This window comes from Apiotrichum porosum (assembly GCF_003942205.1).
Source record: "Apiotrichum porosum strain DSM 27194 chromosome Unknown scaffold_1, whole genome shotgun sequence".
NCBI classification, from domain to species: Eukaryota; Fungi; Basidiomycota; class Tremellomycetes; order Trichosporonales; family Trichosporonaceae; genus Apiotrichum; species Apiotrichum porosum.
In genome coordinates, this window is record NW_021167108.1 from 57,812 (window position 1) to 72,621 (window position 14,810).

The following is a 14,810-nucleotide window of genomic DNA, read 5'->3' on the forward strand; positions in this document are numbered from 1 at the left end:
TACGACTGCTGCCCCGACGGCTCCTCTCTCGCTTCTGGGCCACCATGTCTGTATGCATGCACATGCTCTAATCCGATGTGATTGGGGTTACGCCGAGGCCGTGAGAACCAACCTGTTGTGACGTTGGGGGGGACATTTGTTTGTGAACCAAGCCCCTTTACTGGGGGCCCGGAACCGGATGGTGTCATAATGATGCCGCCGATTCCGGCCGGCCTCGCTCACAATCACGAGCCCCGTACTGTGTCACCACCTGTCGGCCGTCGTGTTCCCTCTGTCTCTCTCCCCACATCACACCCAACACACCCCCACACCCAGCGCGTCTTCCATGCGCGTGCAACTACACACATCATGAACATTCACCTCGCTTCAGATGGTGGTGTCGTTCAAGTCCCACATGCCCTCAGCGACTACGACTCGTAAGCGAAGCTCCCACCTTGATCGAGTTGCGTGTCGCCACCGCTGACTAGACCCACAGGCTCGAGGGTGTATACGCGGACATCTCGGCCGCGACTGGCATTGTCAGCGGCAACGTCCTCCTCTTCACTGAGGATGGTCGTGAACTCAAGCAGGAAGTGCTCGAAGAGCTGTGGGAGCGAGGAGGCGGACAGGGGGCAGGGCAGTCGAGTGTGAGTCAGATCCTGGCCCGTGCAACCCCCGCATCACGGCGCGACACTGACGACCACCTCCAGCCCGTCCGCCAAGTAGTCTACTTGTTCAATCGCGAGACGTTCTTTAGCGAACCTGAACACTGGGCGTCCCAGCTTCGCGAAGAAGTGGTGCTTCCGCCATCACTTGATTGTGAGTCATTGAGTCTGGCCTTGAGTCGAGAGTTGGCTTGGCGGTGCCGCACGGGATCAAGCAGTTGACACCGGCAGTGTCCACCCACCTGGATGTGAATCGCGCGCAGGAGCCATTTGAGGCTGCGTACGACCATTTGCTACACCTCCAGTCCCTCTTCAAGGTGCAAGCACACGCTCTGCAAATTGCCTACGCCAACCTCTCGTTCCATCTCCAGCCCATTCTCGATGCATTCCGAGATTTCACCGGCCGTGCCGACGAGCAGCTCGAGCAACACGAGAAGCTGCTTCGCGGTTACGAGGTGGACATGGCCATGCTGCCAAAGGTCGTCGTGCACGAAAGCCTGTTCCGTCGCCGGGACAAGGACGGCGATGAGGGAAAGCGCAAGACACTCGTTGACTGGATTCACACGAAGAAGATGGAACAGGTCCACGACTGGTGCCAGACCGCACATGGTACGTTGTATGCGCTCAAAGCTCATGCTGACGCTGCTCAGTCGACTATGTGAACCGTTACAACACCGTCGCTGCCGAAATGGAGGAGCTCGCATTGCAGTCGGAAGCAGACCGGAACCAGGCCGAGCACCGGATCATTGGTGTCGAGGGCGAGTTCGCGGATGCTCTCGGGCGCATAGAGCTGGCCAGCCAGCAGGTTGAGGCCCTTACGCAGACAGACCAAGGTGAGTTACCACGTCGCCTACAATGCTAACTTACCAGAAACGTTCGAGGAGAACTTGGCCGCCCTAGATCAGGCGATGAGGGAAGACCTGGGCACCATCACCCAGTTCAAGGTGAGCTCTTCGCCCTGCACCGATCAAGCTGACTCTCAGAACGACTTTACATTAGAACTACATGTCCACCTGCGCCGCATTGCAGAGTTCCAGGTCCGCATCACCAAGTTCACCAAGCCAATGACCGAGCTGGACCTCGATTTGCGCCAGAAGAACGCCTTCCCCCACCTCGAGCGCCTGCACAATCTCCCATTCGCCTACGCAGCCAACGTTATCGAGATTGTTCAACGCAAAGAGTTCTCCACATCTCTTGTCGAGTGGGCTGCGCGGATATCCAAGGCTGTCAACACGTTTCTTGCCACCGAGGTGAAGCGGCGACAGCGGCACAAGTCAGACAACCAGCTGCCATGGGAGATTACAGTGCTCGAGGAGAGCCAGACTCCCCGCGTCGACATCAAGGTCGGAGGAGGAGACGACGCGCTGCGGGCAGTGGGATTGGGCCGTAATGACATTGATGGTGAGCTGAGGGCGCGGTTCGGAAGCTGACAGCAGACCTGTTGAAGTGGGTCGACCAGCTCGAGGAGGATCCCGACTTCATGGCCATTGACCCCAATGACAACCCTGTGCCTGCTCTCGGCAAGCAAATCACCCATCTCCTCAACACCCTAGACTCCTTGACGGGAGAGCTCGACAAGGCCTTGGAGAATGCAGTGACAACTGCTTCCTCTGATGCCAACGAGGTCGAACGGCTTCGCAACGGCAACGCCGAATATGAGAGGCGCCTTGCCGAGATGGAGGAGGCACACCAGGCCCAGCTCCGTGAACTGGAGGAGCGCTACGAACAGCGTGTCGACATTCTCCAAACCCGGCAGGGCGAGCTGCAAGAGGAACTCGTCCGCCTTCGCACCGACCTGAGCGAGGAGATGAACGTGCGACAACAGGTCTCGAATGACCTTGAAGAGAAGATGCGCGAGTGCGACGACCGGGCACGGGAGCAGGACGAGCAAAGCGACTTTATCATTGCCCTGCAGGCCGACATGGGCCAGGAAAAGGACCGTGCCACTGACCTCGGTGTGAGGCTGCAAGAGGCACTGCTGGACGTCGACGGCCTGCGCAGCGCCGAGCAGGCCCTCGTCGTTCAGATCCGCGAGTCGCAAGAGGAGCGTACACGGATCCTTACCGATCTCGGCGAGGCACAGCTCATGAGCCAAAACTACGAGTCTGAGCTTGCCGGCACCAAGGCGGAGCTTGACGCCACCGCTGTGCAGCTTGTCCAGGCCCAGCTTGATCGAGACCAAGCGCTGAGGAACCAGTCGGCCGAGGCGGAGCGGCTCATGCGTGACCGCATCGCCGAAGCAGATGGTGACCGCGCGGTCCTCGAACACCAGAACCTGACCCTTACCAAGGAGCTTGAGGACTCGCGCAGCGGAGTGTCGAAAAAGGTCGACGAGTTGAAAAACTCTTACATCCGCCGCGAGGATGGGCTCAAGGCTGAGCTGTCGTTTACCAAGGCACAGCTGCGCGAGGTGCAGCGACGCGAGACTGTTCTCTCGGACGAGCTGGCCATGGCAAAGGACTCGGCTGCAGCTCTGCAAAACAAGGAGTCGCACAACACCGAACTCACCAAGGACGCCGTTGTTCTGGCGGGCAAGTATCACGACGCCTGTCAGCGTGTCATGTCTGCCATTGCCGCCTCGACGACCATCTCGGGTTCGATCTCTTTGCCTGCGCGTGCCAAGACACCACCCGTCGCCACAATGTCGACTGCCAGCGCCGACCTAAAGGACAGCACCGTCCTTGTTCGCAGCCTCGAGACGGCGTCCAGCTTTGACCTCGAGGCGTTTGCCGACGCCGTGCAGCGTACCATCAACCTCGCGCGCAAGCTGTCCAAGAGCTGCAAGCAGTACCGCGAGCTGTCGAGGAACAAGATTACCATATCGAGCTTTGGCAAGGGCGACCTGGTTCTGTTCCTCCCCACCCGCAACGCTGCTGTCAAGGCGTGGGCGGCGTTCAACATTTCGGCACCGCACCACTTCCTGTCTGTCACCGACATGATCCAGCAGCAGCTGGTAGGCAAGGACTACTACCTCGCGCGCATCACGAGCACGGACGAAGCGGTCGTCAACGGAGATTCGCCCTCCACCAACCCGTACGGGCTCGCCGAGGGTCTGCGATACTACTCTCACCACGTCGAAGAGTGGATGCCCACAGCCCCTCGTCAGCCTCGGCGCTCGCAGTCTGCGAACGCTAGCGCTACACAGAACAACAATGCTGAGAGCAACACCATTTCGCCTATTTCTATGCGAGCGCGAGCCCAAAGCAGCTTCCTCCCCCAGTACCCCAAGCCCGACGATGACAGCTCGGCACCCCCTCCGTCCCCACCTGCCCGCCTGTCCCCTCCCCATGCCCCGACCCCTACGCGCACGTCTCCAGTCCCCCGCATGACCAGTGCCTCCCCTATCCCCGAAGCCAGTGACTCGTCTGAAGCGCGGAATGGCTCGCTCGCGCCGAACCCAGTGTCTACTCGCTCCCCTCCCCCACAGCCTCTGCGTGCCATCCACGCCCAGTCGCCACCCCCACCCCCGTCGTCGCCCACTAGTCCCATGAATGTCCGCGTCAACCCACCTACAGCAGCGACGCGCTCGCACCGCTCAAGTCTCGCATCCACTTCGTCGCCGCCTCCCCGTGACGGCGTACCGTTCACCCCCAACTCGTTTGGCCGTCCCAGTTCCGTCGCGTCGTCCACCTCGTCGCACCCTCGCGGCCTCCCCATCCCGACTGGCACGGGCGGAACAAAGGGCGCCCCAGCCGCACCCGTCGCAACGTCCGTCGAGGGATCGCCCTCGCACCCGTCGTCGTCCTTTGGCGAGAGCGGCCAGCGTATCACCCGTCAGGGATCAGTGGGAAGCCTCAAGGCCAAGGCAGCCAAGACCGAAGGAGGGGACCTGTTCAAGCCGTCGCCCCTGCGCGAGACGGAGAATGCGAGCGGGAGCGCCAGTGGCTTTCTCTCCGGTCTCAGTCTGACGCGTAAACGCAACTCAGTCTCGTCCACCGTCGCGTCCCCGACCGCCCTCGACATGTTGAAGCGTATCGATGGAGGAAGCGGGAGCGGCTAGATTTATCTCCATGTCTGTCATACATCCATGCTAGCTTGATGCATCTCTCATCTCTGCTTTTAAAACGTGCATATAGGTACAATGTAGGGGGTGGGGTGTGGGGGTGAGAGATGTGGGCCTCTCAGTCGTTGTCCTCGTCGTCGTCGCTGTCCGGAACGTAGAAGGTGCCGCCCTCAAAGTCGGGATCGTAGTAGTCGTCCGGGTCACCCTCTGACTCGTTAGGCTCCTCGGCTGGGGTGGCAGAAACGGAAGTGTCGTTCGGGTCGTCTTCCTTGGTGATGCCGGCCGCCGCGGCGATCTGCTTGAGTACGGCGAACTGGAACATGGTACGGAGGCTGTCGAGGGACGATTCGACGACAACTGGAGGGTTAGTTGGGCACGGGTAAAAGGTCAGGCAACGTACGTCTCGAGAACACGGTCATGAGGAACTGAAATGTCTGTCAGCTTGGCTGTCCGCAAATCGCCACGCAGAAAACGTACAGTGGCCTTGTTGCCCGCATTGTCCTTGTCGTCAATGCGGATAGGCTCGCCAAAGAGAATCTCAAGCACGTTCTTGACGGTACGCGTCGTGACGCCGTCCTTGCTCTGGTCGTCCTCCTGCCCAACCTCGACAGCAGCCCAGAGCTGCGCCGTGTTGACGACAAAGCGCTTGCCCTTGGCCAACGAGTTGGCGTGAGCCGCATAGTCCCACTCGGGAGGGTGGAGGTCGAGCCCCCATTCGGCAACGTCGAGACTGAGAGCCGCGAGGGCGTCCATGTCGGAGTCTGGAGAGTGAAGGATGACATCTGGCGTCAGCTGGGGCAATCCGTCGGATCAACTCACAAGTAGCTCCGCCTCCGGCCTTCCTCCACAACTCGAAGAGCTTGCGCTTGAGCTTGGCAGCCAGATCCCTACGAGGGAAAGGAAGAGTTTGCCCAAAAGCGTATGGGGACGTGTCGGTTAACGACTCAGCAGTGTATTCTTCCTGGGCACTGGGCAGGTTAGCAACTAAAACAGCAACCGAAACCTACATCCAGTGACCAGTCTCGGCGGCGTTTTCGTACTCGCCCGACTCGGGGTTCTCGGCATACCACAGAGCACTGTAGCCAACATCGACAACCTCGTTGTCGGTACTCGTGCGCACGTCCAGGGCGATGAAGAGGGTACGGCCGATGGAGAAATCGAGTTTGTGGCCACCCTCCGATTCGGGTGTGGCAGCGCCAGATTCGAGAGTCTCCGTCTCGACGCCGTCCAGCTCGTTTTCCTTGTTGAGCATGGTACTCCAGGCGGCCATGACGCCACCAGTGCCGGCCAATATGACAGCCTGCTGAACAAGATTGTAGTATGCGTCAGGGCTCGGGGTCTGGACGTCAGCCTCAAGAGACTCGGCAGCGCATGCCTGTAAAGTCTCTTCGACTGTGGCGGCGGCAGGCGGAGGGGAAACAACAATCTCGACCGGGGGATCCTCGACCTCGGGCTGCTTTTTCGAGTCAATGAGACGATCGGCGGCAGGGGTCGCAGTTCCAAGGGTGTCCGTCTCCGTCTCCGTCTCAGTCGCCGACGCAGACTGAGCCGCCAGCCCACCGCGTTTCTTCAGAGCCTTGTTGCGTCTCGTGACAGCGACGTGGAGCTTCTTGAGGCCACTAGTCGCGACAGTGGTCTTCTGTGTATGGCATTAGACCTCTGTGGGAATCTTGCAAACGTCATGCACTCACGACGTCAACGAAGAGGCTCGCAGGGAGGAACGTGTTTGGGAGGGGGACAGGCTTGATCTCGGGGTTGAGGGGCGGCTCGTCGGGCTTTTGGTCGCCCTTGGCCGTGGCGAGAGCATGCTTGTAGTCGAGGTATGCCGGGTCGGCCATGCGGTTCTTGTGGATAAAGTGAACAATGTACTGCACCTGCTTGAGACTGAAGCAGAGGTACTCTATGCCATCACTCAGAGTGCAGGTGTAGAGCTCGACGCCTTCCTTGCCAGCCTCGACGAGCGGGTGGTCAGGCGACCCCAGAGCGCGGGTATGCGTGAGCGCTGTGAGGGCATTGCGCTTGCTTGTCAGTTTTTCTACGGCAAGGGAAACTCACATGGTACGGGTCGAGGTCCTTTGCCCAGTGCCAGACGACATCGGTCCAGCGGAAGTAGCCATCAGTGACGGTCTGTGTCGCTGGAGGGACGGCGGTGGTTGTTGCAGTCTCCGTCATGGTGACTGAGGGTGACTATCTCTGATGTGAGCAGAGACAGAATGAGAAGCGGTAGAGGTGGTCCCTATGTTGGTCGTCGTTGCCGTCGCCGTCGAGAGACAAGGAGCAACCACACAGATCACTGTCAGAGAAGGGTGAGGGGGTGGCCCGGTGTGGGGTCCTGGCTCTGTGCGCGGAGCGCGAGAGTGGAGGGCGCAGGGACAAGTTGACTGGACTATGTAGTTGCCCCCGCACATGACTCTCACGTGACTCTCACATGAGTCTCACGCGGAATACTTTTTCTTACGTAAACACTTTGCCTGTGCCCAAATCTGAGACGATGATCTCAAAGGGCGGGCCTCCGACGGTGTGTGATCCGTGCGTTCGTGCGCGTGCGGCCTCGGACGAGAGCGTGCGGGCGCCCCAGGAGCCATGGGTGTGCAATTCTTGGCGACATGTGAGACCCATACAGTGGGGGGACAGACACATCGACGCGCAGCTCGCAGTCTTGTCAACACACACTCTCTCTCTCTCACACATACCCATATCTCACACACAATGCTCCCTCTCACCCGGGCGTCCACCTCGACCCCTGCCGCTGCATTGCCCCACTTGTGGCGCTCATACTCGTCTGCTCTCCGTCACATCCCAGTCATCCGGAGCTTGGCCCAGCTCCGTCGGTGGCGCCAGGATGTCCGTCAGCGTGGTCTTGAAGTCGGCCTCGTCCCCACCGTGAGCAAAGCAGTGTGACACTCTGTCTGACAGTCCTCTAGATGGGTGCGCTTCACGATGGCCACTTGAGCTTGGTTCGCACTTCATTGCAGCGCCACTCCTTTACTGTCATGTCGTTGTTTGTCAACCCCATGCAGTTTGCGCCCACCGAGGACCTGGACGCATACCCCCGTACATTGGACTCGGACCTTGAGGCTCTCCGTGGCCTCCTCCCCCACGGCCCCCAGACGCCCATCAACGGCCTGGGTATTAGCGAGTACGACCGTCGCCCAGCCCCGCGCTCGACATTGGAGGAGCATGAGAACTCATTGGTGGTCTTCTGCCCACCAGTGGACGTCATGTACCCCCTGCGCGGCGAGCTGCAGGACCTCTCGCAACACAAGGGAGTCAACATTTCCGTCAAGGGCTGGGGCGATGTCATGGAGGGAGCTTCGCGTCGTGAGTAAACTTCATTGTTGTTGTTGTGATCCTGAAAGTTGCCCTTTGTTGACAATTGCCCCTGCAGCCCAGTTCTTCACCGGCGTGGCCACCGTTTGCACCAAGCTCTTCAATGCCGTCGAGCCCGACCACGCCTACTTTGGCCAGAAGGACATTCAGCAGGCTTTGATTCTTAAGATTCGTAAGTTGAACCCAGCTGCTCTTGCTTTTGCACTGGGAAGAATTATTTCCATTTGCCGGCAAGGACCCTTGCTGACCCACGCGGTCCAAACGGATCTCCTTTCGGCCCACCCATTGCCCGACAACCTTCACATCCTCCCCACCACCCGTGACGCTGAGACTGGTCTGGCCCTCTCGAGCCGTAACGCCTACCTCTCTGCTTCTGAGCGCAAGGTCGCCCCCGTGCTTCACCGTGCTCTCCAGGCCGCCCGCACGGCGTGGCAGAGCGGAGCCACTGGCGCGTCCATGATTGAGGCCGCCGAGACAGTCGTCAAGACTGAGCAGGAGCGCATCAAGGCCGCCACCGGCGAGGACGTTTCGCTCAAGCTCGACTACTTTGAGGTCTTTGACAAGCACTCATTCGCGCCTGTCCGGACTGGCCCCGCTGCCGAGGACCAGCTGGTCGTCGCCGGTGCCCTTTGGGTTGGCAAGACTCGTCTTATTGACAACCTCCTCATCAACTGGGAGACTACTCCTCTGGCTTAATCCCGCTCATGCGCACCGCCACACAACACACATACACACATACACACCCATCATAGAGATCGCACATCACAAAACCTTGCCTACAGCGAAGGACCCCACATGCATCATACATAGAGATTGTTCCCATATAATCTAACGTAAATCTAAGGTGTTGACTATAAAAACCCCGGATTTTATCTTCTTCTACCTTTTTTACTCCTCTAACCGCGCGCCAGCCAAGCCTGCAACGAGTCACCGAAGCGCTTAAGCGCGCCGTCGATTGTTGGGAGGTCACCGGCAAACTGTGTTATTAGCGAACAGCCACAAGGCACAAAAAATGTCACCACCGCGACTCACCGTGGCACGGAAAAAGTTGGCACGGTCCGAGGAGTCCACACCTGGGACAGGAACCTGGAACAACCTCGCGGGCATGAGGAGCACGTTGCCCTCCTTGATGAGGTACTCGAACAGCTCGTCCATGAGCGCACCCGTGTTGGTGACGCCTGCAGGGTCGTAGCGGGGGTGCTTGTCGACGTTGACCTTGAGCCACTGGAACATGCCGCCCATGGCAGGGGTGGTCGTGACCAGCTCGGCGGGGACGTACTCTGCCAGGCGGTCGAGGAAGTAGTCGCGCTTGGCCTGGTACTCGAGACGAACGCCCCACGTCCACCTGATCCAGCCGCCAACGCCCCAGTGCTGGTCGCTGAGGTACGAGGCAATCACCGCCTGGCCGAGGTTGTTGGGCACCTGGGTGCTCGTCTCGCCGATACGCATGAGGCGCTCGACGATCGAGGCTTGTGCCGACACCCAGCCGATACGCATACCAGGTCCAAAGACCTTGGAGACGGTGTCGATACGGACCACACGGCCGTCGACGTCGCGCGAGAGGTACGACGCCACGCCGGCGTACGCGTTGTGGACAGCCGCGACGGCCGATGCATTGTCCTCGATGGCAGTGGCAGCAGCGGCAGGCATGCGTGCACGCGCCTCGGCAAAGTGGGCTTCGCGAGCAGCAAGGTCAGGCTCGTAGGCGGTGTACTGGAGAGCAAAGTATGGGTCATCCTCCATGATAATGACGTCGTGCTTTTGACAAATGGCGTAGATGGCGTCATATCTCTCCTGAGGCTGGACCGAACCGGTTGGGTTTTGACCGCAAGGGATGGTGTACAGGAGATGGGGCTTCTTGCCCACAGCATCGTCCCACTCGGTCAGGACACGGTCAAGTTCCTCGGGAACGAGACCTTGGCCGTCAACCTTGACGGGGTAGAAGGTTGCGCCACGTGCGCGGCCCGAGTTGAGCGACGACGAGAACGAGTACTCTTCCGAAAGCACAATGTCTCCGGGCTCGACAAACAGCGAAAAGGTCTTGGACACGCCATCCGTGTTGCCAAGGGAGACGTACACTGCGTGGTCGGCGTGGGCACGGCCGTGGGTCAGGTCGTTGAGCTCTTGCAGCTTTTCGGTCAACTCCGAAAAGCCGTTGGACAAGCCGTACTGCAGGACCTCGTTTAGGTCGAGGAGGCCCTCTGGGTCGTTCTCGGTGCCAGGACCAGTCTTCTTCAGATGGATGGTGTCCGTAGATGCCTCACCATTCTGCCATGCGGACACGTCACCCGTCAGCGAGGCGAGGTCCGGCATGGTGAAGGTCGCATGCTGGAGGGGGAAGAGGGAGGCTGTTTGGTCAGTTGCGTGGCCCATCTCAGCATGGCTTACGATGCGGGAGGCCTGACAGTCAGCATACGGTCTTGCAAGTTGTCATGTACGTACCTCCAGCGAGCGAGAGCAGGTTCTTGTTGGACAGCAGCATGGCATACGCCTTCATGGCGCTGGGCGTTTGAGCACGAACCTGCTTGGTGAGGTGGTGCGTAATGTCCTTCGCCTCGGGAAGCGCAGGTGCGGGCGACATGGTGGTGACTTGATGGAGTTTGTTTACTGAGTCGGTAACCAAAGAGGAAAGGAGGAGTGATGGGGAGATTGAAAGCCCACACAAATTGTTGGCGATGTAATATGTACTGATCTCAGAAAACGCCTCCGGAAGCTCCGTCCCAGTCGGCTCTGTCCTAACGAGTCGGACCAAGGGCGACTTGAGTTCCGATGCTCGCCTCGAGTCGAGGTCAGTCGATGATGTGGCCTGGTTCAGTTTTTGATTCGCGGTCATCTCCGTAAGGGTACCCTGCCAACAGTCCTGATAAGAGATAGGATTCATCTCACTCCCCCTCCACGCAAGCTCCGGCCGGTACTGCTGCCCTCGCTGTCGACGGTCCAAGACGTCTCGTCGCTATCCATGAAGGTTTCGTGGATCTGTGGGCATCCTTGACTCACATACAAACGTTTGGACTTGTTTCCGCCGTTTGGCTGACTGATGCACTTGCGAAAATATGGCGATTACATTGCGCGACCGGTGATCCAGGTGGTGTGCTGACCGCCACACACGCGTGGTTTGTTTATCCTTTATTTATCCGCCCCCCAAACATGCCAAACACGTGCTTCTCGCGTTCATCAGGTCGCCGATGTCGTTATCAGGCGCGCGTCGGAATCTGAATGTCTGGACTGCGGCCCCTGCGCCGTCATGATACACGGGCAAGTTGCAAGTTGCCCACTTTTTGCTGTGATTGACGATACCCATTGTCCCGGCCAGAGGCTCATCGTCCCGGTGAACCCCCTATGTACGTACGTCAGGGAGTAGGTGGGCGTTGTTGATAAGGGATGTCTCCACGCGGGACACGTTGTGCTGCGGCGCGTTCTTTGCTTTGTGCACTGACCGGCCAAGGCATCGGGAATGACCGTGGAGAAATCCGGCTACAGCCCGAGTGGCATGTATACCCTAGGACTGGCCGGAGTGGCTGCGTGAGGCAGTACACATGGGCGGCGTTAACTGGAGGAGAGGTTTGATGTCAGCGGTGAACAATCGCAGAGTAAAGCGGGATTCAATGACCTGCCACTCCAACACTACTGGCCCACGGCCCGATCAAGTGGCCGCGAAGCCGAAGCCCGTACTGGTGTTAACGTCATCTACTGCAGCAGTTCACCGATGAGGTGGTCGACCTATCCCAAGTGGACAGAACAAAGCATCCAACAATACAATTCGGCCGAATCGTAGCTGCCCGTAGCTGCCCGCAGCGACGACTCCCCTGCACTAGTGCCTTGCAGTGAATGTATGTGGCGTATCTTCACTGCGTTGATGCACGATAAGCTGTGTCGGTACTGAACAGCAAGTATATTGACCTTATCCGTTTATGTAGTTGGATTACATCGGCGTTGACCGACCACAAATGCAGTGGCGGTAGTCGCTTGGGCGAAGCAAATCTAAGGGGTCTGAGGGCTTTGGGACCTGGTAACCTTTCTTCACCTAGAGATGATAGAGCCGGCTGCGATACTGTGGCGATAACGCACTTCGAAGGTGGTGAACGAGGTGGTATAAGATTGCTGTCATTGGATCCTTTTGAACCATAGTCCCCAGAACCAACTTGACAACCATGAGCAGCTACGACGAGAAGAAGGAAGATTCGACGCAGGTCGTCGTCGTCGATGCCGTCGAGGGCTTCGAGGATGAGGACCGTTACATGGCCACCAACGTGGACGTGCACACACATCTCGGTAGGTTGTGTCGTCCAATGAGCATGGCGCTAACGGTCAAGTGGACAGCGTCCAGCGAAACATGGAGCAGCGTCACATGCAAATGATTGCCCTCGCTGGCACCCTTGGCACTGGTCTTTTCCTGGGTTCGGGTAAAGCCATTGCACACGGTGGTCCCGCAGGTGCACTTTTGGCTTATGCCCATGTTGGAACGATCACTTACTCCATGCGTGAGTAAACTAAACTAGCTATGGAGGAGAAGCCAGGGCCACCGGAAGATATTTTCCGCCGAATTAACCTGATTTTCCGCTGCGCGTTTGAACGTTTGCTCACAACCCCAGTGCTTTGTTTGGGAGAAATGACCGTGTTCGCCCCCATCAGTGGAGGTTACCTGCACTTTTGCGAACGTTTCCTTCACCCCTCCCTTGGCTTTGGACTTGCATACCTGCAGATCTTTGCTTCGGTATGTCCATATCCTGTCGCGCTTCAGCCATGAAGTCCTGCAAGGATAATAGGCGCCACAAGGAAGATCCTGACAGGACAGTGTATCTCCCTCCCCACTGAGCTTATCTCTGCGAGCGTTCTTATCAGCTACTGGGACACTAGCTTTACTGTCGCCCACCAGGCTGCATACATCACTGCTCTCATCATCGTCGCTTGCTCGATCAACTACTTTGGTGTCCGCTGGTTCGGCGAGTCCGAGTTCATCTGTTAGTCCATTTACACATTGCATTCCCCCAAGCTTACAATTGCAGTCGCAATGATCAAGATTGCCCTCATTGTCGGTCTCATCATCGCCGGTCTCGTGGTCAGCCTTGGCGGTGGCCCCGACCACGACCGTATCGGTTTCCGTTACTGGAAGGACCCCGGAGCATTTTCCCCTTACCTCTACGCTGGCAGCAAGGGCAAGTTCCTCGGCTGGTTCACGGATCTCCTTCAGGCAGCCTACTCGTATCTCGGTATGGAGGGCATTTCCATCGCCGCCGCCGAGGTCAAGAACCCGCGCGTGTCGGTCACCAAGGCGGTTAAGCGCGTCTTCTACCGTATTGCCCTCTTTTATGTCGTTGGTATGCTCGTGATCGGCATGCTGGTTCCTTCGACCGACCCCAACCTTCTCCAAAGCACCGGTACGGCCGCCAGCTCTCCTTTCGTCCTTGCCTTTTCGAACGCTGGTATCAAGATCCTGCCCTCGATCATCAACGCTGGTGTCCTCACCTCTGCCTTCTCCGCCGCCAACTCGGGCATTTACGGCGGTTCGCGCATGCTCTACTCGACTGCGCTCCGTGGTCTGGCTCCCTCGTTCTTTGCCAAGACCACCAAGCGCGGCCTCCCCATCGTTGCCCTCACGTTCATCTGCATGTTCAGCACCCTGTCGTACATGACCCTGAGCTCTGGCGCCTCTACCGTCCTCAACTGGCTCAGCAACATCACCTCGCTCAGTGGATTCATGACGTGGATGATCATCTGCATCACCTTCCTCCGCTTCAAGGCCGGCTGCGAGGCCCAGGGTATCGACCGCAACCAGTTCCACTACAAGAGCCCCTTGCAGCCCTTCCCAGCCTACTGGGCCATCTTCTGGTCGGCCGTCGTCATCTTCTTCAACGGATGGGAGGTGTTCACCAAGGGTAACTGGAACACATCCGACTTTATCGTCGCGTACATTACCATCCCGATCTTCTTTGGCTGTGCGCTCGCGCACTATGTCGTCAAGCGTCCCAGGTGGCTCTCACCCTCCGAGCTCGACTTTGTCTCCAACGTCCCCTCGGATGAGGAGATCACCTACGAGGAGCCGGTCCCCACGACCTGGTTCGGCAAGGTCTGCAGCTGGCTCTTCACCTAGATTCTTTGTTTTTGGGAATTATATCGTCACCGCCTCGCCACTCCTTCCCTTTTTGTACTCGGACGTGCCTATCTGGCTTGTACGGGGCTGTATATAGGCAGCCCAACTGGTTGTGTTTAGACAGAGTTTAGAATGAATTTGTTTTGCCGAAGATTGTTTTGCCGCTGGGACTAGTGGCAGTTGGTACATATGTATCGGCGGAGAGAGGGCGCCCGCTCGACCTCGCCACGGGCGATTGAGACGAAAGCCTGTTGGGCAGAACTCAAAACCGCAGACACTGTACGTAGAATCACGGGACGGCAATGCACGGCTGTAACGAGAGGGACGAGATTGTTCGGTGAGATGAGCTGTAAAAGAGAGCTCCCTCCACAGGTCCGGGATGCGGCACCATTTAACCAGACTGTCCAGATCCAACCTTACAGCGCTCCAGAGACCTTGAACCCGGCACTCACCACGTAGCTGGCGTAGCTGGCGTAGCTGGCGTAGCTTGGGCCCAGGTCGTATGTTACTGCAGCGACGACGACACTTGGGCTGACGTCACACCCGATACATTCCGCGGGTATACATCAAACGGCCAGGTCGGAAAAGTGCTGTCGCGGGTGAAATGGCCGCCATACAGTTTCCTCCTTGCACCACTGTGGGGCAAACTCGCTATATGCACATGCGTCGCCTAGAGCATGAGCTATCGGCTGTCGGTGCTCCACCTGCCCGAGACGCGGGAAGGAAGCCACTGGGGACAGTT

At 58.4% G+C, this 14,810-nt stretch overlaps 5 protein-coding genes across 5 annotated transcripts; 3 read left to right on the top strand and 2 right to left on the bottom strand.

Moving 5' to 3' along the window:
• Positions 1 to 348: 348 nt before the first annotated feature.
• On the top strand, positions 349 to 4,644 carry ATG11 (oligomeric, coiled-coil, peripheral membrane protein; the record flags this gene model as incomplete). The annotated part of the gene is made up of 7 exons (XM_028615867.1): positions 349 to 416; positions 476 to 626; positions 690 to 798; positions 876 to 1,253; positions 1,295 to 1,477; positions 1,515 to 2,017; positions 2,092 to 4,644. 7 exons carry the CDS (start codon positions 349 to 351, stop codon positions 4,642 to 4,644), a joined length of 3,945 nt encoding a protein of 1,314 aa, XP_028479724.1.
• A 121-nt stretch (positions 4,645 to 4,765) lies between these two features.
• On the bottom strand, positions 4,766 to 6,819 carry EHS24_000025 (uncharacterized protein; the record flags this gene model as incomplete). The annotated part of the gene is made up of 7 exons (XM_028615868.1): positions 4,766 to 5,004; positions 5,048 to 5,072; positions 5,125 to 5,429; positions 5,467 to 5,615; positions 5,655 to 6,286; positions 6,339 to 6,665; positions 6,703 to 6,819. 7 exons carry the CDS (start codon positions 6,817 to 6,819, stop codon positions 4,766 to 4,768), a joined length of 1,794 nt encoding a protein of 597 aa, XP_028479725.1.
• A 537-nt stretch (positions 6,820 to 7,356) lies between these two features.
• On the top strand, positions 7,357 to 8,673 carry PAN6 (pantothenate synthase; the record flags this gene model as incomplete). The annotated part of the gene is made up of 4 exons (XM_028615869.1): positions 7,357 to 7,530; positions 7,572 to 7,968; positions 8,036 to 8,149; positions 8,213 to 8,673. 4 exons carry the CDS (start codon positions 7,357 to 7,359, stop codon positions 8,671 to 8,673), a joined length of 1,146 nt encoding a protein of 381 aa, XP_028479726.1.
• Positions 8,674 to 8,873: 200 nt separating this feature from the next.
• On the bottom strand, positions 8,874 to 10,810 carry ARO8 (Aromatic/aminoadipate aminotransferase 1; the record flags this gene model as incomplete). Its single annotated transcript, XM_028615870.1, has 4 exons — positions 8,874 to 8,954; positions 9,010 to 10,325; positions 10,366 to 10,377; positions 10,420 to 10,810. 4 exons carry the CDS (start codon positions 10,808 to 10,810, stop codon positions 8,874 to 8,876), a joined length of 1,800 nt encoding a protein of 599 aa, XP_028479727.1.
• A 1,318-nt stretch (positions 10,811 to 12,128) lies between these two features.
• EHS24_000028 (uncharacterized protein) lies at positions 12,129 to 14,068 on the top strand (the record flags this gene model as incomplete). Its single annotated transcript, XM_028615871.1, has 5 exons — positions 12,129 to 12,249; positions 12,291 to 12,458; positions 12,570 to 12,691; positions 12,773 to 12,938; positions 12,984 to 14,068. The coding sequence occupies 5 exons, from the start codon at positions 12,129 to 12,131 to the stop codon at positions 14,066 to 14,068; spliced, it is 1,662 nt and encodes a 553-aa protein (XP_028479728.1).
• Positions 14,069 to 14,810: the final 742 nt, after the last annotated feature.